Consider the following 21,316-nt stretch of genomic DNA (forward strand, 5'->3'; position numbering starts at 1 on the left):
TTGGAGCATCGCCTGTATTTCTTTATGTATTAACTTCCAATATTTTTGAGCTTTTTACATGTCCACCATTGATGGAAATAAGTTCCTTGAGTCTCTGAGCATTTCCAACAGTTTGCTTGGTTTGACTTATACATCCTTTTAAAGTCTTTTGGTGCGTAATACCATCTGTAAAACATTTTGTACCAGTTTTCCCTTACTGCTTGTAATCTGGAAAACTTGATTTCTACCTTCCACATCTTTTCCCAAGTTTGCATAGAGATCATCTCTCTGACATTCTGCATCCATTTTATCATACATGTCTTTACTTGTTCCGGGGCTGTTTCTATCGATAATAGCAGCTTATAAATTACTGATAAAAGATGGCCTTGCGATTTAGTAATCATCTGTTCAAAGTCCGTTGACTTTCTCTCTCTCCCTTTTTGTAAGTAGTCAGTTCTTAACCCGTGTATAACTTGGTGATAAGCATACCAAGAAATCTTGAAGTTACCATCCTGTAGTTCCTGCAATGATTTTATTTGCCCATCTTTCTTGATCAAGTTGTTATAGATTAAATAAACATTATTCTTTCTGCCTGCGTAATCCATATATGCCTCTGTTGGTGACATCAAACCAGGAGGGGAAGGGCTAAGAATCCTTCTGAATGAGTTCCACGCTTTTAACAGTTGAAATGTTAGGTTCTCAGTGTTTTCATATTTAGGAAGTGTCATTGGGTTCTTGGACAACAACCAGTAGTGAAAACCTTGTTCCAGGCCAACCTTTTCGAGTTTGATCTTCCGATCCTCAGGGCATAAGATCCATTCTGTCAACGCCACCAGTGATGCTGCCTGATGGTAGAGTTTCAAACTTGGTAAAGCCAGCCCTCCTCTGTTTTTATCATCTTGTAACACGGCAAATCTGATTCTTGGTTTTTTTTTCCTTTCCACACAAATTTATTAATAATCCACTGCCATTTACACATTAAAAATGAACTTATACTGATTGGCAATGTTTGAAACAAAAAATTAAGTCTCGGCAAAACATTCATTTTAATCGTTGCTATTTGGCCCAACCATGAAATTTGGAGTCTATTCCATCTTTGAAGATCTTCTTCTATTCTTCTCCATAACTCCTTATAGTTTAGATCAAATAGTGTATCCGATTGAGTAGGAATTTTTAGATGTAGGTCTGATATCAACTGAAGATGTATCATAGTCAGGCCCCCTTGCTCTGAAGGCCCAGATTGACTTCCCGCCTCCACCCTGTTTGAGCGACGACCGGATTTATGCTAGTCTGTGGAGATTGATGGATCCTGTTGGATTCCAGAACGCTCTGTGGAATCCTATGCCCTCTGGCAGTTCCCTGGATGAGCTAGTTGAAGATTGGCATTGCTGACTTTCCGAAGCCATCAAGGCAATTGTTCCCCAATGCCCTCTTTACCCCCGTCGAAACTAGGCTCCGTGGTATATTGTGAAGTAAGAAATGAGAGCTTAGACAGCTAGGGCTCACAACGCAGTGGTAAGAACTTCTTATAGGATGCTTATGAAATCCTATGAGGTGGCAGCGAAGGCTGCTAAGAAGGATTACTATGCAGCCTCAACTGCGTCCGCTAGCTCTCGCCTGGCACAATAGTTTAGAATAATCAGGTCATTAACATCCCTCTCTGAGGGACAGTCAAATTTAGGTTCAAATTCAGCCTGTAGCTGTGAGGGTTTTTTGAGCTTTTTTGTGGATAAAATCTTGTCACTCTGCCACGACCTCCCTGCCAATTTTGATACAGCTAATGAACTGGAGGCCTGTCGTTCGTCTTCTAGTCCTATATTGGACTAATTCAGTCAGCTTTCCCAAGCTGATGTTGATAGGATCTTGATGGTTGTGAGGCCCACCACTTGTCTCCTGGACCCATGCCCATCCTGGCTGGTTAAGGCCAGTCAAAATGTGGTGCGGGCTCCCCTGGGTGAGATCATTAACCTGATTTTATGACGGGGGTCTTCCCAGGGAGTTTGAATGAGGCTCTTGAAGAAACCAAGTTTAGATCTGAGGGATCTTTCCAACTACCACCCAGTGTCAAATCTATCTTACCTGGGTAAGGTAGTTGAGAGAGCAGTAGCTGAACAACTTCAGGCTTTCCTAGATGAGTCATAAGCCTTGGACCCATTCTAGTCTGGCTTCTGCCCGATCCATGGGACAGACACAGCTCTGGTCACCCTCACAGATGATCTCTGATGGCAGTTGGATCGAGGTGGGTTGGGCTGCTGATATTATACCTTTCATCAGCCTTTGACACAGTCGATTATGATCTTTTAGACTGCCGCCTTGCTGACACTGGGATCTAGGGGGCAGCCCTTCAATGGCTGTGCTCATTTCTCCAGAGTCAGGAACAGAGGGTAGTGCTAGGGGAAAAGGTATTGCAGCGGTACCCTTTGGTGTGTGGGGTTCCACAAGGTGCAATCCTCTCCCTTGTGTTATTTAACAGGTGAAGCATCGGATCAGGTTCAAGGTGCTTGTTATTACCTTTAAAGCCTTACACAGTCTGGGACCATCATACCTGCGGGACTGCCTCTCCTGGTACGCCCCCCAAAGAGTGTTGTGCTCTTCTAATAACAACTTATTAGTGACCCCTGGCCCCAAGATTATCTAGCTGTCCTCAACTAGGGCCATGGCTTTTTAGGCCCTGGCCCCGGCCTGGTGGAATTCTCTTTCCAGTGAGACCAGGGCCTGCAGGATTTGAAAGATATTCCACAGGGCCTGTAAAACAGAGATATTCCGCCAGGCCTATAGCTGAGGGCAGCAACGGTTTCATCAAATCTGGCCTCCCTCAGGTGCCCTGAGCCCGGCTTTGGCCAGGGATAGAGGGCGAGGTAGAAATTAAATAAATAAAAAATAAATAGTTTTTGATGCTCCAAGAACAGGAAGATATGAAATAGATCCAAAATGCATAAAATGGGGAGGCTTATAGCGTGATGCAGTGGTTAGAATGTCAGACTAGGATTTGGGAGACCCAGGTTCATATCGCACTCGAGCATTGAAACTCACTGAATGATCTTGGGACAGTCACCGTCTCTCAGCCTAACATGCCTCTTAGGGTTGCATTTAAAAGGATACAATGGAGGTGGAGAAACCGTGTTGTAAGCTGCTTTGGGTCTCCATTGGGGGAAAAATAGTCAACATATCTAAATAAATAAATGAAATAGATCCCAATGGTCTTAGAAGGGGATAACTCTGCTTAGGATTGCACTGGAAACCTAGAAGTGTTGTACCCTAGAAAGACTCCAAATTCTACTCCTCTCTCCGTTGAGCACTAGCCCTGGGGTGAGTTCAGAATGAGTTCAAAAATGTGAGACCACTGCTGCTGAAATTCCAGATTCATGAAGAGGAGATCAAAAACTGCTCTGGCTGTTGCCATACCGAATCAGGTCTTCAGTTTTCTCCTGCCTCACCAGCAGTATTCAATGCTGAAATGTGCCCTAATGTGTTAGAAACTGAATTAAGACCATCACGTTGCCCAGCAGATTGTCTTAATTAATAGTGAAATCCTAAACAAAATTGTACCCTTCAAGTCAATGGTGCTTAGAAGGGTGAAACTGTCTAGAATGGCCCTATAAGCCTCTGAACATTACATTACAAACATGACATGATGTAACAGTAACAATTTGGGTTGCCAACCTCCAGGTGGGGCCTGGAGACCTTGCAGAAGTACAATTGATCTCTAGAGTACAGAGATCAGTTCCCCTTAATAAAATGGCTGCTTTGGAGGGTGGAATGTTTGGCATTCTACCCTACTGAAGTTCTTCGCCTCTCTAAACCCTGCCCTCCCCAAACTTACCCCGATATCTCCAGGAATTTCCCAACCTGGAGTTCACAACCCTGCTGACAATGTTCAATATTTCATCTAAATTTTGATGGTTTATTTGGTGCCTATCAAATAGCTGCCCTGACCTGGATGGCCCAGGCTAGCCTGATCTCGTCAGATCTCAGAAGCTAAGCAGGGTCGGCCCTGGTTAGCATTTGGATGGGAGACCACCAAGGAACACCAGGGTTGCTGTGCAGACAGAGGAAGGCACTGGCAAACCACCTCTGTTAGTCTCTTGCCATGAAAACCCCAAAAGGGGTCGGCATAAGTCGGCTGCGACTTGAAGGCACTTTACACACACACACATCAAATAGCTGCTGTTAATCATACAACTAATTAAAACACACACACACATATACAACATGGGTTCATAACTAAGCACATTCTGTTGAGTAACACACTAATTAAAACTAATAGATGCAACAGAACAGCAGACTCAATATAACCAGCTACTAAGTGAAAACATAACGGCATTCATGTGGACACATGCAAATATATAACAGTGTCCCTGTTCAAGTGCCCTTATCACCCTCCTTAACTACTCAAATCTGTATGAATACATGAGTGAATAATCTTATATAAAACTAACAATCTTTCTGAGAATGGGTGTTGAAATAGAGGCAACAACGTACCCATTGTTCCATTACAATGCTTGAATTACAGCAAAATACATACAGAAATAATACAGGTTCAGCAATAGTATCAGGACTTCTGAGATTCCATTCTGCTTCTGAGGATAGGAAATAAATTGCATTAAAAATCAATAGTAATGTATTTTATCCAAACCTGCCTCTGAATTCAGAAATCTGATGTATGGTTAGTTCACCCAAACATGGTGCTTTATTGATGATCATCAGATTGGCTGCCTTTAAAAGGCTGACTTCATGGAAAATATTTTCTGTTCAGATAAAAATCCTGGATTATGTTTAACATTACATTTATTTTATTCATCAATTAACCACACAGTATAGCTTTACACCTCCAAGGTGTGTTGTAATCACAAATTGGACTAAGTAGTGTAAACTCATTGTGTGATAGTAGGGGAGATTAAAATATTAAGTCCAGTGGTACTGTCAGGAAACAACATGGCTGCATATACATGGGAAATGTGTCAAAATGAAAAACCCATGTGAATTTTGCAGGAAAATCTGGCACTGGCAGGAATGCAGTAATGTGTTTGTCGATCTTTCACTTAAATCTCTTGTACATCTGTTATTCTGTGGAGTTAAAATACATAAAAATTGGCATCTAATGGCACATTAAGAAGGGATTCATTGATAACAAACACCAGTATGCTCACCGTATTGGTAGAGGAACATGGCTTTGATCCCAAAGCAACATGACAGAAAGATCCAGGTGTGCATTAATTCTTTCTTCTTAAATGAGCTGCTCCCAGATATTGTTTTGTAAGATTAGGATGTATAAGTGCTTATTCCCTGGCTATCTGTGTGGGGTGCCTTGTCCCTAGTAGCACAAACAGCAATTCTTGGAAGGCATTTGTATCTGGAGTCCATCCAAGGCAGAGAGGATTACTATAAGGTTCTAAGAAGAGGAGTGTTCCCAGTATTCTTTGACTGTTTGTTGCCTGTTGCCAAATATCCACTTTTTCCTGGCTGGCACTGATGTGCTCCAGACTGTTTGTCATGACCAGAGATGCTGAGAACTTTGATACAATCACTGGACAAGATAACTTTGATCGAACTATCTTGCTTACATGTGAGGCGAGCTTCTAATCTACTAACAGCTTACTTTTAAGAAATAACCAGCAGCTAAACAGCAAAAGGAGAGGAAATAGATGTATTTCACTTTCAGAAGGGCTAAACCCCTCTGCATTACCAAAGTCAATTAAAACCTTTTCCAATTCATCTGCAGGCTGTTGGCAGATTACAAGGGCACATACTGAATTCTGGTGTCTAACTGGAATTCATGCTGGCCACTTGCAGGCTTTTTTTGCTATGTCATAAAAGAATGGTCTGCTGTCCAGCAGCAACAGAAGGTTGCTACAACAAGAAGATTGACCTTGTGTCAATAATTTTGTTTGTTTGCACTAGACGTTTCATCTTCGGTCTTTTGTGCAGTCCCACATGGGGACTGAGCTTGTGCAGGCCTGCCGCGGGAAGGAACTTCTTAGCTTCTTTAGGTGCAGGAAGGGAGTGCCAGCTCCTCTGCTCATATGCTGACTTTTGTACCAAAATCATGACACTGAGGAGCGGCGCCCCCTGTCTCTCAGTTCTTCTTTTGCCACTGACAAGGAAGGACGTCTCTTGGCTTGCTCCCATCATTGTCCTGAACTGCGAGTCTGGTCGCTAAGCTGATACGATGGCTCAGTTGGCCCTATTCAAGAAATGCTTACAGTGCTCAACTAAAATGACCAAGACAGATAAGCATTCACTCGGTCTTTTTTGTTTTGGGGGAGTCTCATAACGTCAGGGCCTGCCAGTTATGCCAGCAGTTTATTCCTAAGGCCCGTACCGATAGAGCCTCACATTTGAAGGCTTGGCTGTATGAGAAAGTTATTTTGGGGTCAATAACGCCGGCCTCAAAACCATCAGCTGAGCAAGACCTTCCCTTGTGCCCAAAGTCTGTCGATTCCATTCGATTGGATCTGACTCCGGTTCCACAGAAGCAATGCACACATTACCCAGAACCAAAGGAACCAAAGGAGAAGGTTCAGAGTGCTTCGGAACTGCCACCTAAGAAGGCAAAACAAAAAACAAAACAGAAAAGTGCTCATCTAAAGGAAATAAAGAGATGGTTTCAGTCACTTCTCGCTTATCAGAACCAGTTCTTCCGGAGGATATTTTGACTCCACCTCCTCCACGCACTCCTTCTCCACATATGGAACCTGATTCTTCTGGTTCCAGTGTAGACCTCCCAGATTTCATGATAGAGAAGATTCAGCAAACCCTACAACCCTCGGTTCTGGTTCAACAGGCTTCTGTACCACAGCCTCCTGCCTCTACAGCTGGCCTTTAATCAACGGTTCTGGGCCTGCAGCCCTCAGTTCATATTCGTGGCCTCTGTGCAGTCCCACATGGGATCTGCGCATGCGCAGGCCAGCCACAGAGACTTTCTATGTAGAAAGCTTCTAGAAGGGATAACTCCCCCTCCCTCTCACCTGTTTTCCACCCAGCAACAGCTCTTCCCGCCGAAACGGTCATGTGACGAGAGGGAGGGAGTCGGCCATCCCTCAGTTCTCTCTTCACCACTGTGGGGAGAAAACGTGTAGTGAGCTTCTGCTTGCCTTCTTCGACTGACGCGTGAGTTATATTTCATATGGCTCTCTTTAAGAACTGCACTTTGTGCTGGACCAATATGTCCCAGAACAATGACCACGCCAATTGTGTTCTTTATCTCGGTGAGGGTCATATTACAGGGTCCTGTAAAGTTTGCAGCTGATTCAGTACTCAAGCTAAACAGGGCTGCAAAGCTAAACTTAAGGCCTTTCTTTATGAGAATGCCTTGAGACCATTGGGATCCTCGACCGGGAAGAGAATGGCGTCTACCTCTTCTTCCAGAGCTTCAGAGATGTCCGTCTCTACCCCCTCCATCTCTAAGTTGGCTGGTACTGAGCGCAAGTGTTCCAGGGGACAATCCCCTCGGCACCGTACCCCATCGGTTCCAAAGGACGCGGAACCAAGAGATCGCCACCACTTGTCGTCACCCAGGGAGGGTCCTTCGTTGGAAGCAGTGGCTGCTCAAGCCTTGATGGAGAAACACCATTCCTTGGGACCGTCCTCAGTTATTGTGGCCGAATCCCAACCTAAACATTGTCAGGGTAGCCATTCGGATCCAGCCGAAAAGGATAGTAGAAAAATTGATATCCTACGCCACAAGAACTACTCTGCAGATACCCTGGGATTCCGAATTGGCACCTATCAAGCATTTATGGTGACCTACCAGATATTCCTGTGGACAAAGATGTCAACATATATTGACCACTCCCTGAAGAGCAGAAGGCCTACAGTTAGCCCGACACCAAATGAATGCTGGCAGGCATGCATCAGAGTTTGCAGCCGGAGAGATGGTAGCTGCTATTTCACTACGACACTTTGCATGGCTGCGTTCCACAGCACTGACTACTGACATAAATAGTACCATCGAGGACCTTCCTTTTGATGGAAAGGCACTGTTTGCAGCTTTCACCAATGATACTCTAGGACAGCTTAAGAAGGAAAGACAAGCTGCTAGATATATGAGGGTATCTGCCCCTCCAACTACTTCTTTTAGAAAGCCCTTTGGATTTAAGGACCGATACCAACAACCAAGGTATCAGAGACAGGGACAGTACTCTGCTATGCCATATGGGCAGCAACGTCCATATCAACCTTTCCTGCTCTCTTAAAGATTAACTATTTGTCACAGTTCACCTTCCACAAACCTTCCTTATAAGCCTTTCTAACAGGAAGTTCCCCATGAAAAGATGTCTGAGAATGATAGTTGTTAACAGAAAGGGATTCTGGATTCTTACTTAGGCTTTGGGGCTTATCACAGCTTAAAAAGCAGCTCTCTTCTTCATAGCCTACTTTCCTCCACCTCTATGGAGGGTATGAAAGGACAAGAAACAGCATAGAGCATATTGGAACCGACCCAATTTATGAGCTGAGCATAAAACTTCATTGTTTCCAAATGGCATGCATGTGGTACAATTTCTGACCCTCCTCTATTCAAGAATGAGATTTGGTGACATTGTTAGTTATCATGTAGACTTTTTCTACATGGAGACTAATCTCGCTGTAAAAAAGTGCAATGTATGAAGTAGCCTGAGCTTCTGTTTTGAATTTAGTTTGGTATTTTCAATTGTTGGTCATATAGGGAGTTTTCATATAGGGAGTCTGCTGTGGTGTTCTTGCCTGTTGCCCAGGTTGCTTGGATACACAGGAAGCTCATATGACGTGTTTACACTCTTCTAGGTGCATTCTGTATTGTCATCTGAGCATAAGCAGTAGAAACTCTTGCTTTTCTCTGAAACAAATATGAACATTCTCTGGTAGGGAAGGGAGAGCAGAGAAGGAGAACTTCAGGAAAATGACAGCTGGCATAGAGGGAGAGGAACTGGGAGAGGTGATACTCGTCCCAGCTTCAGAACAGACGAAAGTGGGGTTGGGATAAGCCTTGGCCTTGGGGAGGCATGCATATAAGGTCTATCATAAAGAAAAGTGTTCATTTACCCTCAATTCTAGTGGATTGGTAATTAGTTAGAAGAGTTTGGACATTTGAGGAGAAGGTGGCGAACGCCATGGGACCTGGCCCCTCTTTGCCCTCATCCTTGCTTATAAAGGAAGCTTTTCTTTCCTTCTACCATATTGCAGCACTCCTTCCTGCCTGCCTTTCTGAACCCCACTCTGATTTGCACAATGATTGGTGGGGGATGTTGTCAAATTAGTGCAGTCCTAAACAGAGTTACACCTTATGTAGCATTTCTTATTGCAATGATTGTTCTGTTTCCTCTAGAGTACTGCTTGAAGTTTTTTGTTAAGAGTTTCTAAATTGCTCCTTTTCAGGGCTTCGCACAATATTCTGTGCTGTTTTATGGCTATTACAATAATCAACGAACCATTGGATGGCTGAAGTTCCGGCTGCCTCTCTCCTATTTTCTTGTAGGAGTTGGGTGCATTGGTTACAGTTTCATGGTTGTCATCCGCACGTAAGTTTCATTTGAAGTGTAGAAATTAAGAACAGGGAATGGATTTATTGACTGATCAGGATTTCCCCCCTGTCCCACTCCCAAGGCAGAACCTCTTGGTAATCTACAATAATTTCAGATTGTCAACATCAATTATAAATTATAAAAGGGTTTTATAGTCTCTAAAGATTAAAACTCCCATTAAACCAATTTCAGATATCAGTTTACATTTTTCTACCATGTCATAACAACAAAATGAAAGCCTATTAGCAGTTTCAACTTGCTTGTATGGGGGAAAGACATTTTATGTTAGTTGAATTGCTTTCTCTAGCTCTGCACCACAAACATCAGGAATTTAGGTTTGGGGGGAGGGCCTGAGCAGGAAACCAGGGATTGTTTTAGTATTATTTATAGTATAATGTCTATATTAATTTATTCATACTAGAAGGACTTTTACAGTCTGGCAGAGGTGGGAAAAACTTTATTAGAAGAGCATAACACATTTTCTATGCAGCCAGGAAGTGTGAAGTAAATGTGTAACAAAAAGAATAGTGATGTCAACATTTTTAAGATATCCAATCTAGCATAGTGTCAAATATACAATCATTCCTCTTGCAAGCAGAGAAGGGTCAGGAACTGATTGTCTGAACGTGCGGAAAGGTCGGTACACTCCATTTTGAAGTTTTACCTCTCCAAGGGAGGCTTTTATGTGCCAGTGGCCCTAAAGCTGTATCAAATTAAAATCTTGCCCCAATTGCTATATGGTATCTATCTAGGTCCCTCTATAGCCTATTTAGACTCTCTAGAAAAGGTACAGTCTAAATTCCTTCGCACTATTCTGCAGGTCCCCCCTTGTGTATCCAACACAGTAAGTCGATTGGAGACAGGAATAATGTGGATTGAGGCAAGAGTTTTTCTTCAATCAGTCTATCAATAAAAATCGAAGAGGACTACTTCAGCTGTTAAGCCAAGAATCTTTCCAGCCTAAATGGATACAGGTGGTTAGAAATAACTTAGGGAGAGTGGGCCTTTCTTTGAATGCGCTCCTGAAGTTAGATTATAAACAAGCAAGAAGCTTAGTCAAACAAAGGATTGAGGACGTAGAGCAACAACATGACCTAAACAAGACACCAGGTTTGAGGTCCCCTGTGAAATCAAAATATATCATGGCCCCAGTTCCTTATCTCTCTCAACTTGGTGCCCACCAAATTAGAAGAGCCTTCACTCTGGCAAGATGTGAGGCTATGCCCTCAGCAATACTGGAAGGCAAATATTTTTTAAAAACCGTATCTAGAGAGACTCTGTCCATGTGCTATGGATGAGGTGGAGATGATACATTTTTTCCAATGCCCATATTACAGTGGATTGAGGGTTAAGCTCGGTTATCCTAAGTTTGGAGCAGGTATGGCTGGAAAAGTTATTAATTGGCGAAACTCCCATGATCTCGAAACAAATGGCCAAATTTTGTGTTTGTGTGGTAAAAGCCCGTAGCAAGAAAGGGGTTCCTGGAAAGAATAAGGAACTGTAATAAGTATAGAAATACTGCTCTGAGTTTTACACTGTTATATTTGGATTAATTAATATTTTATCTGTATTTTATTTTTATGTTTTGTTAGCCTTGAAATGCAAGGTTTTAGGTTTTTGGAAATATAGCATAGAAATGCAATATGATATTTTCTGGTCTTTGACTGCAATAAATTATTATTATTATTGTGAAGCATCTCACTGAATAAGTAGTCAATAGCCATGTGCAATACTACAATTTGCGCCAATATGTGGGGGACCTGCAAAGATTTCTCCCTTCCCTCCACTGGCAGCCCTGTAGTCTCTCTCCTTTTGTTGCTTCCTTCTCTCCTTCATACCCACCTGCCAACCTACTGTTGTAGAAATTTATGAGCTGGATTTAAGAGTTCATGACACAAAGACCCGGACCACTTGTCTTGGAAAAAAAACAGATTTATTTAGCAATTGCTAGTCCCAGCTTTTCACTCTTTAGAGTAATAAAAATGGAAAAGCTCGGCCCTGAGCAAAGGTGTGTAAAATCCTTTATAAACTTTGGTTAGTTCATTATACATTCTTTAAAACACGTCATCTATACATTATACTAATGATTGGGTTACAACTTTTCTGCTATTCTATTGAATGATTGATATGTAATTCATTTGTTCATTGGCTTACTCATACAGACATTTGATTGACAAATCATGAAGCAGCAATAATCATGATTGGTTAAACAAACCTATGTATACAGTTCATTGTTCTAACACCTGGCTAGAACATCTAGCTACAACTAATCTTGTCCTCCCTACTGTTCTCAGACATTTGGACGCCTCTGTCTGTTAGCCAACCTTGGAATAAACAACAGCATTGTATAGTTATCTCTTCTTGAATTCTTTTCTGTCTGTCTCTGGCTTCTAAACATATCTCTCCAGAGGCCCTCTGAGTTTGGAGATTTAATAATAATATTTCTCAATTTTTAACTCTTACAGGTCTGCTGCCTCACTACCTTTATCTGCCCCCCCAATCTTCTGCTTTCTCCCCTCCCCCTGGCAGCTGGAAAAACTCTTAAGTGGTACAGTGCTGGGCCCAGTTGCACTTTGGGGTACCCTGAAGGACTTGTGAGGGGCACCTGTCTTTTCCCTGTATTCCTTGCCCCACACTAGTCCCGCTCCCTTTTCCTGGCAGCACCCATATCCTTTCCCCTTTCCCTTCTATCTTCTTTCCTTCCCACCTACCACCTAGCCTACCTTTTCCTTGCCCCCCATCTTTAGCTGTATTTGTCATTGCCATAGAATATGTTGAAACCAGACTTGCAGTATTTAAGAGAAACAAAAACCCACTGATGTCAAGTTTTACAGCCAATAAACGGCATATGGCTCACTGTTTCAGGCCTGTTAGCTTCCAAAATACGCCTGATTAACATATAAAGGATTTCAATGCCTTCGGCACATTTTTTGACCCAGTTATTAGGGAGTTATTAAAAATATTTCTTTGATACATTTTTGAGAAGATTCTTTTGACTTAATTAGGGAATTATAACTGAATGGCTGGGTGGCTGTCGGTTACTGAGTTAAACAAAAATAAAAAATCCTTACAAGACAATCCCTGGGGCAAAAACAAAAGAAATACCCTTGGGAAAGAATGTTCTATGTGTACTAAATTTCCATATGGCCATGAGTTAATTTTGATCTATATTTAGGTAACCTTAAGAGTAAATCCTCTTATATTCTTCAGTTTGTTAATGATTTCACAGAAAAAAACAATATGATAAGTGCAAATTCCCACTATTATTGAGTATTTTGTTTAGACAGCTTTTTTGGGGGGGAGGGGCTGTTAGCTAGATAGATAAAGAAAAGGGAAGAAATATAGGGAAAAGGGAAATTATATTGCATTTGTCAAAATCATTACTAGGGCATCATCAGTCCTTTATATTCCTACCTTCCCATTGTGAAGCCTTTCAATGGAATTACCTGTTAGTATTAAATCCTGATAATGCAGTTAATCTGATGCCAGTTTACTTTCCTACTCTTGGAGGTATTTCTGCCAAATTTGTATTACCATCCACTAATTTCTTCTTTTTTAGAAACTCACTTTATTTAAATATTTATACTTCACCATTTCCTATAAAATCTCCACAGTGGTTTAAAAAGAAAATGTAAAAAATAATATAATAAATATATAATGACATTATAAAATGATAAAATAAGACATGCAGGTTGAATGGAAGCAGCAACAAATTCAAAAATTAAAAGGTTTGGATTTTTTTAATAAAATCTGGCACCTCTTAAACTGTCTTGGAAACTGTTTAGTGGTGGTGCCACTTGTGCCGGCCCTCTTGGACATCCGCGGCAGCTCAGCCCTCAGATGCTGGCTTGGCCTCCTGCCAGTGTCCTGCAGTGCAAGTCCTTGCGCCGGCATCCTGGGAGGCATTCCTGGGGTGTTCTGGGGGGGGGGGGCAGAGCTTCCAGTAGGCAGCTTCCTAACCCCTTTCAGTCCAAGAATGCCCCCTTAAACAACAGCGGTTCTGTGCCAGCTTTTTGCTGGCGCGGCATTGCTGTTTTCAATTGTTCCCCCCTTTTCTAAATTTTACTTTAAAAAAGCCCCTCCCCCCCCCCCGCTGCAGCAGCCAAACCTCTTTGGAGGTGCCGCAGCACCGCCACACCCACACCGTCCCCGGCCACTGCAGCTCTCAGGAATGGCCTGCAAGTATTTGGAGTTTAATTGCTAGATCCAGTTTTAATCTGTTTGGGCAAATTCTAATCAATGGGGCTAAGAATTAATGGCACAGTTATTTATGTTTTGAAGTGTTGTTGGTTCTAGTGTGTTAATAGCCAAGAGTATAAAAGAGAAACGATTAACATCTTTTGTTCTAAGAATATGTGGTACTTTTAAAAAGTGTGTGTGATTGGGCCAAGATCACCCAGCAAGTTTCCATGGCAGTGTGGGGATTCAAACCTGGGTCTCCCAGTTCATAGTCCAACATTTTAAACACTACACCACCCTGGCATTCGGTTTATTACCTATCTAATTTCTAGAGTTAGAAGCTCTCAAAGAGTGTAATTTCTCTGGATTCCATAATAAATTTCCACTAATGGAAGGTATTTCTGTCAGTGGAATGGAATGGGTTTCCTCATCTCCCCATTCCTGCTGCAGCCTGAAATGCTTCCCAAAATACTGCTTCTTTGGGCATAGCAAATGAAGTGGGGTTCTGTGGTGGGAAAGGGCATTGCTGAAAATTGCCTCTCCTTCCCATTAGTGGAAATTTACTGAGGGATCCAAGCCACTGTATTGGTGTTTTAGTAATGTGTACATTTGATTAAATGTAATTGATTTATTAAATAATGTGTTGGTTAATCAACTAAAATAAATATGACGTGGCCAAAAAACTGAGGTAGAACTTACATTCAAATGTTTTTGGTGTTTTTAGAATGGCAAAGAATGCAGATGATGGTGGTGGTGGAGATGATACGAGTTTTAATTTCAGCTGGAAAATGTTCACCAGCTGGGATTACCTGATTGGCAATCCTGAAACTGCAGATAACAAATTTGCATCCATAACAACTAGTTTTAAGGTAATATATGGCCTGCTAGAAAGATGTGCGCTGCTTTCTCTGCCCAGTATCAAGAATGAATAGCAAATCACTTAATATAGTAATAGTAAATAGTTATATAATACTGTTATCTTACTAGTTACAAATTATATTAATATAATTTATTGCAATAAAAGTAATATGACAGTAAAAATAGTACCTTGGTCACTTGCCATTTCTTTCTTTCTTTAGATTTGTATAATCTGAACATGGGAGCCCCGAGCAGCTTGTAACATCATTTTCTCCTTCATTTTCTCCTCTTAACAACAACCCTGTGAGGCAGGCTAGGCTGAGGGTGTGTAATTGGTCTAATCACCCACCAAGCTTCAGCGGCAGAGTGGGTATTTGAACCTGGGTCTCCCAGATCCTGGACAAACACTCTAGCCACTATACCCGACTGGATAGTGCAGATAAGAGTAGGGTTTTATTGCACATTATGCGTTTCACAGTACACAATTAATATGGTTTCTGTCAACTTGTATCACTTTTATGGCCCTGTAACCACCCTGAGGAAGCCACAGCCCTCAATTTGCAAGATCTGAGCAAGGCTGTCAAAGATAGGACATTTTGGAGGACTTTGATTCATAAGGTCGCCATGAGTCGGAAGCGACTTGACCGCACTTAACACACACCCACAACCACCCTATAAACATAGTCTGCCTAGCAAAAGTCATGATGTGATGTCACCCTGAGGGTCAGTAATGACCTGGTGCTTGCACCTTTATCTGTTTAAGATAGGTGGAGAGAACAAGAGTCACACAGTCCAGGCATTCTCTCATAAAAAGGCTGACAAGGGCAGAGAGGCTACCCTCCCTATTGTTCAATAAGGAAATTGCTTGCCAAACCAGAGCCAAAAGAGTAATACTTTTATGTTTTTCGCACCAAATGTAGAGACATAGAGATATACAGAGATTACATACAGATATTTTAAAATGTTTAAAATGTTGTTGTTTTTTCTTTTAATTGAAGAGGGTGTTTTGAATCCTGCCTCTGGCAGGCAAACATAGTTAGGGCCATCAAATTCCATATCAACAAGTCCCCCCCCCCCCATGTCTCCGATTACCATACAAACCACCGGTAGAGAGTAGTTAAACTAACAGCACCATCAACTAGCTAACATTCAGTTAGTCAAAATGAAAGTCGAAATGGCAGCTTAAAGACTAACAACATTTATTTCAATATTAGTCTTTCAAGTGCCACCAGACTTTTGTTTTATTTTGCATTAACAGACTGACACAAGTATCCCTTTGCAATTAACATTCAGTTGCAGTCAGTCAGGCAGTCATGTTTATTGTGCATGGCCAGAGGCCTTTACAATCAAGACATTCAGTTGCACTTATTATTCAGCTCTTAAAAACAAGAAGCCAAATGCAGGTTCAGAAGCAGTCACTTGGTTACAAAGGATAAGGCAGACACAAAGGTTGTATAGTGTGTAATGAGACTCGTTGCACAGTGCCCTGAGGGCCAAGCTACATGTAATGTTGCAGTTTTGTAATTCCAGACATGTAGCTGGCCTATGCCAGGTGTGGTGGAGGAATGGACAATCTTGTCAACAGTCCCAGGGTAGTTTGAAGAGAAGATTGAGGCTTCATTGTGGGGTGAAGCCACCATGGCCCCTACATCATCTACAACCCTAGCTGAAGAAGTTGATGTTTTCCAGTATGCTCACTTACACGAACCTTTTTCTTGTTTGTCTCAAATAAGTACAGGAAGCAATTGTGGAGGAACAAGAGAGTCGAAAAGAAGAGAATGTCCACTTGGTTCGATTCCTGAGGGTCCTTGCTAACTTCTTTGCATTTTGCACACTGGCTGGGAGTGGTTATCTCATCTACTTTGTTGTGAGGCGATCCCAACAGTTTGCTTTGGAAGGAATGGAAAACCTCGGATGGTGGGAGCGAAATGAAGTTAGTCCCAACATCTTTCTAAAATAGATATGCTATTTTACTCTGGATTTTACTCTACAGGGTGATGAAGTTGTAATTATTAGGGGCTAGGAAAGAAATCTTCTAAAAAGGAATTGCCATTTGTTTCTTCGTGATCCCGAGAGTGACCTAAAGCTAGGTAGAAAGTCTAAAAAAGATCTTCCATGTACCGTGGAAAATGAAATCTGAGTAACAGAAGATTTATGTCATATAACAGTTCCTTCCTCTTTACTGCTAGGCGTTTCTGGACAGTTGCAGCAATTCAAACCCCATCAGTGAAAGTATCATTTAGGGTTTGGGGCTCTTACCCTTACTCCCACTGGGCAGTATCCTGCGATCAATGTGTGGCACACAGAGTTCTCCTACAGGCCTCTCCTTTCCTGCAGCTCTTTCCAAACCCTGGAATGGTGACTCCTGAGGTTGCAGGATCTATGCTTAGGAACAGCCATGAAGAGTGGTGGGTTGGAGTGAAGAGGAATGAGGGGATGAAATTGACTCCTTTCTTCAGCAGAATTGCACTTGAGGAAGAGGAAGGAGAGCAATGTCACCTCCTTCTCTTTAATCCATTTTATCCCAACTGGCACAGCTGCTCCTCTGTGCATTCCTGTGATCCCAGGAATGATCTTTGCAGCGTCATAAGAGTCAGCAAAAACAGAGCAGAATGTAGGAAAATGAAGCATTCCATGCACAGAGTAGAAGGATGATGTTGCTCACCCACCCTGTTTGGTGAGGTCCATTTGGACCTCTTTGCCATCTGCCTATATTCTTATGGGTCACCTAAAAATGTGGCCATTACACAACTCAACCCTAACTCTGTTATGTCAAATAGAGGGGTCTCCCTTTATTGGGGGAAATTAGCTAGGAGACTGAGCTTTGCAAGAGGTTGGCATGGGAAAAAGTGCATCAGTGGAAAAGGTTCCCAATAAAACTTTTATACATTTTAAGGGTTTTCTTGAAAATGGTCAAATTTGTGTACACATTCACAGAAAACACACAAAATCCTGACAAACAAAACTAGGAAAATAAAGGTAAGAGGGAGTGGACACAAGGATTAGAGGTTTCAAGGGGAAAGTATATTTATCAATCCAGGGAGCGTGGTCCAGATAAAGGCACCTGCATAGAGCAAGTAACGACCAGAGCTTCTAACAAGGAAAGCAAAGGACGACTGTACACACAAGTACAGGGCTCACATTTGGGATCCAAGGGAAAACACTAGCAATTTGTTGTGGCAAACAAGCTGATATTTATACCCCAAAGAGGCGTTGGAGGTATAGTTTCACTGCGCCTGGCAATGTCTGGTAATAGCCTGTCATTGTCAGTGGACAAAATGCCTGATTGCTCTTGATGAGATTAAGAGGAAGGAGAAAAGAACAGAAGGTGAGGTAGATCAGAAACAATGCCTACGTACTTTTGGCTAAGTACCCCTGAGCATTTGCTATAGAATTTTAGATGAAGGCGAGGTTTGGGAAACTATCTGCCAGGGTAGCAACTTGATAAGTCTGTATCCATCCTGATTCTCTGAATGGAGTTCTGTCTCTGATGAGATTAGTGAGGTGTGTCTTATCTGCTGTAGGGGATAGCTAAACAAATGCTGAAGAAGTCTGTCTTTTGTCCTTTTGTTTCCAAGTTACACCAGATGTCCTCCCAAGGGGAAACAGGTAAACAAGCCTGAACTTGCCCAGTAGGCTCAGTAGCTTGGCACACAAGATGGATGCCAGGAGACCCCTTTTGTCTCTGGCTATACAGCAGTGTTCCATCCTTGCACACTTGCTCCAGTCCTGAACACTTTGCCTGGGGTACCAGGGTAGCCTAGGGCTGCCAGGATGCCACAACAACTCCAGATGATTTATGAGTGAACAAGTATCACTGAGTAGGATGAAAACTGGCAAAATCAGGATTTTAAAAATGGGGTTTCTTTGCAGGATTTTGCTTCCATTAGCTCCCGCCAACTGATATACTAAGGGGTCGCCTGTATGTATTCCCAGCAAACAATAACTGGATTTGGATGCTTGTCTGGATTTTGATGATTTTGAAATATTCTGCAGTAGAGTTCAGAACTGGAAGTTAATGGCATGGATTCTACCACTCCACTCAGCAAAGTTTGACTTCCTAAGTTTGACAGCCTAAGGAGACTTCCCCCAACTTAAGTGGATCTTCCATCAGCAGGAGTCACTGAAGAGGTAGTAAGATGCCTTAAGTGGGAGAGAAGCTTCAGACTTGGCTGTGTAGAATGGTATGATGGAGTCAGGAAAATGTATTGTGGCATCAACCGTCCTGGCTTTCTCCTTCACTCCTATGTTCATTTTACATGTAAAATGGTACCAAATGCATATGTGATACATACTGCATGCGTTCATTCAGTATGGGCCACCAGAAAATCTTGCTAATCTTGTAATACAATTACCTGTCTACTACATGCAGCCAGAATCACCCACATGTCATAATCAGCCATTAAAGGCACATATAAATGTTTTTCATATTCCTATTAAGAGTTCTATTATTCCCTATTACTATGTATGGGTGTGAAAGCTGGACAATGAAGAAAGCTGATAGGAAGAAAATAATTCCTTTGAAATGTGGTGTTGGAGGAGAGTGTTGCGGATTCCGTGGACTGCCAAAAAAACAAATCAGTGGGTTATAGATCAAATCAAGCCTGAGCTGACCCTAGAAGCTAAAATGACTAAACTGAGGCTGTCGTATTTTGGTCACGTCATGAGACGACAAGAGTCACTGGAAAAGACCGTCATGATAGGAAAAGTTGAGGGCAGCAGGAAAAGAGGAAGACCCAACAAGAGATGGATTGACTCAATAAAGGAAGCCACAGCCTTCAATTTGCAAGATCTGAGCAAGGCTGTCAAAGATAGGACATTTTGGAGGACTTTCATTCATAGGGTCGCCATGAGTCGGAAACGACTTGACGGCACTTAACACACACACACACATTAAGAGTACTGTAACATAGGGAATCCATGATCTGATCATGCAACATATCAGTTAGCCTCAAAAAACAGCTATGGAGGCATGGGCATGTGGATTAAGGCTGCAGCACTGGGGAAGGGGGGGTTAACACTTTCCTTCTCACTGTCTCCCTGATGAAAATGCTGTCCCAGTCTGCTCCTTACCCCAGCAGAGGAAAAATACAGGCATCTTAAAAACACCTGTCTTTTCCCCTACCAAGAGAGATCATTTTTTATCAGGGAAACAACATGGATGGGGGTGAAAGATTTCACCCTTTTCTCTAGCACAGTAAACCCTAACCATATTAATTCTCTCTCCTACATGGCTTCTTTTTTGCACTAAATCCCCAACATTCTGGCTTGGATCCATAGATCTACTTGACTATTTTTGTTCACTCCAGGCACTTTGGACCTGTATTTCTTGCTCCTGTTGTACCTGATAAAGGCTTTTGAAACTGAAGAGAGTTGGGAAAGTAGTTTGTCATACAGTGTATGTGTGTGTTTCTGTGTGGGATCCAAAGAAAAAAGACTAAAGTCCACAGCACTATCATTCAAGTTTCCTAAAGTAGCTCTTTGGTTTCCAGTGACTATTAAATACATATGCACTTTAAATTGCATGCAGTCATGGCCACAGAGCGGCATCTGCTAGGGTCAATATTTATTTATTTATTTATTTATTTATTTATTTATTTATTTATTATTCATAATCCGCCCTCCCCCAGTCAGACCAGGCTCAGGGCAGGTTACAACCTTTAAAAACAACAAAGACCATAAAACATTAAAACCAATAATTTAAACACAACAAATTTAAATAATTTAAAATAACGTTGCTAATCATTTGCAAAGGAAGAAGAACAAAGGATCTTCTTGTATTGATTGCAGATCCTCCTTTCATTTGGGTTCACTTACAGTAACTCCTTCTTCACTTCTCTGTTTCTGATTGCCACAGATTTTACTTTATATATTAGTCTGACATCATTCAGATAGGACAGCAGGAAACATATCTAACTTGTTTGAACAGAGGACAAGTGAGGTACAGAGTCAGCCACTCTAAATTTCTCCTAACCAGCTTGAAATGAACATCTCTGCCCAACTGAACAGCAAGCATGCAAAATTCTACAGAAATGTTAATAATCCAGAATATTTGATGCAAGAGAATTAATAAATCAAAAAGAGTGATGGTAGAGGTTAGCTTTACATATTTGTTATTACTTAAATTTATAAATCATAAGAAAACCATGTAAAACATCATTGAAATGAAAATCCAAGTGGTTCGTGTACTTATACAACATATTTCCCTTTATAGCAAATTATATTAGCTCTCTGCAGATGTTTCACTGGCATTCTGTTCATGCAGAAGCCAACCAGTGATGCGTTTTAGGAGAGCATTATGCACGATTGCTGTAACGTGTCAATAAGGTAATATATTTCCATGTGAGTACAGCTTCCATTCACTCTTGAACACAACAATTCTGCAATAAGGCTGCAATCCTGAAGGGGAGGCAAAGCTCCTTAGGAGCTGGCATGACCCCGCACCAGCATAAGTGCCCATTTAATCCATTATAAGGGGCACATGCACCGTCATGGGTGGCATCCACACTGGCTTGGGACTTGGGCGCAGGCGCTGCCTCTCGGCAGAATTCAGTGGCACAAGTCCCTGCGCCAGCATCCTGGCATTCTTGGGGCATTCCTGGGGTTGGAGCTGCCTTTAAGCAGCTTCCTAACCCCTTTCACCCCAGGAACGCCCCTTCCCACAGCGGCGTAGCTATGGCACCTTTTTTGGTATCATAGCCTCACTGTTTTCAATAGGGGCATTTTCCTTCTTTTATATTTTAAATTCCTTTTATTTTCAGCAGCTGGGAAGCCTCTGTGGAGGTGGTGTGGCTGTGTCA

At 42.1% G+C, this 21,316-nt stretch overlaps 1 protein-coding gene across 1 annotated transcript in view; it reads left to right on the top strand.

The window, feature by feature from the left end:
- TMC1 (transmembrane channel like 1) overlaps nt 1-21,316 on the top strand; it is a 62,137-nt gene that overhangs the window by 19,210 nt on the left and 21,611 nt on the right. Inside the window, exons 6-8 of the mRNA XM_056848981.1 lie at nt 9,334-9,476; nt 14,383-14,527; nt 16,255-16,449. Coding sequence (XP_056704959.1) covers nt 9,334-9,476; nt 14,383-14,527; nt 16,255-16,449 — 483 coding nt within the window. The remainder of the gene's footprint in view (nt 1-9,333; nt 9,477-14,382; nt 14,528-16,254; nt 16,450-21,316) is intronic.

This window comes from Euleptes europaea, chromosome 4 (assembly GCF_029931775.1).
Source record: "Euleptes europaea isolate rEulEur1 chromosome 4, rEulEur1.hap1, whole genome shotgun sequence".
NCBI lineage: Eukaryota > Metazoa > Chordata > Lepidosauria > Squamata > Sphaerodactylidae > Euleptes > Euleptes europaea.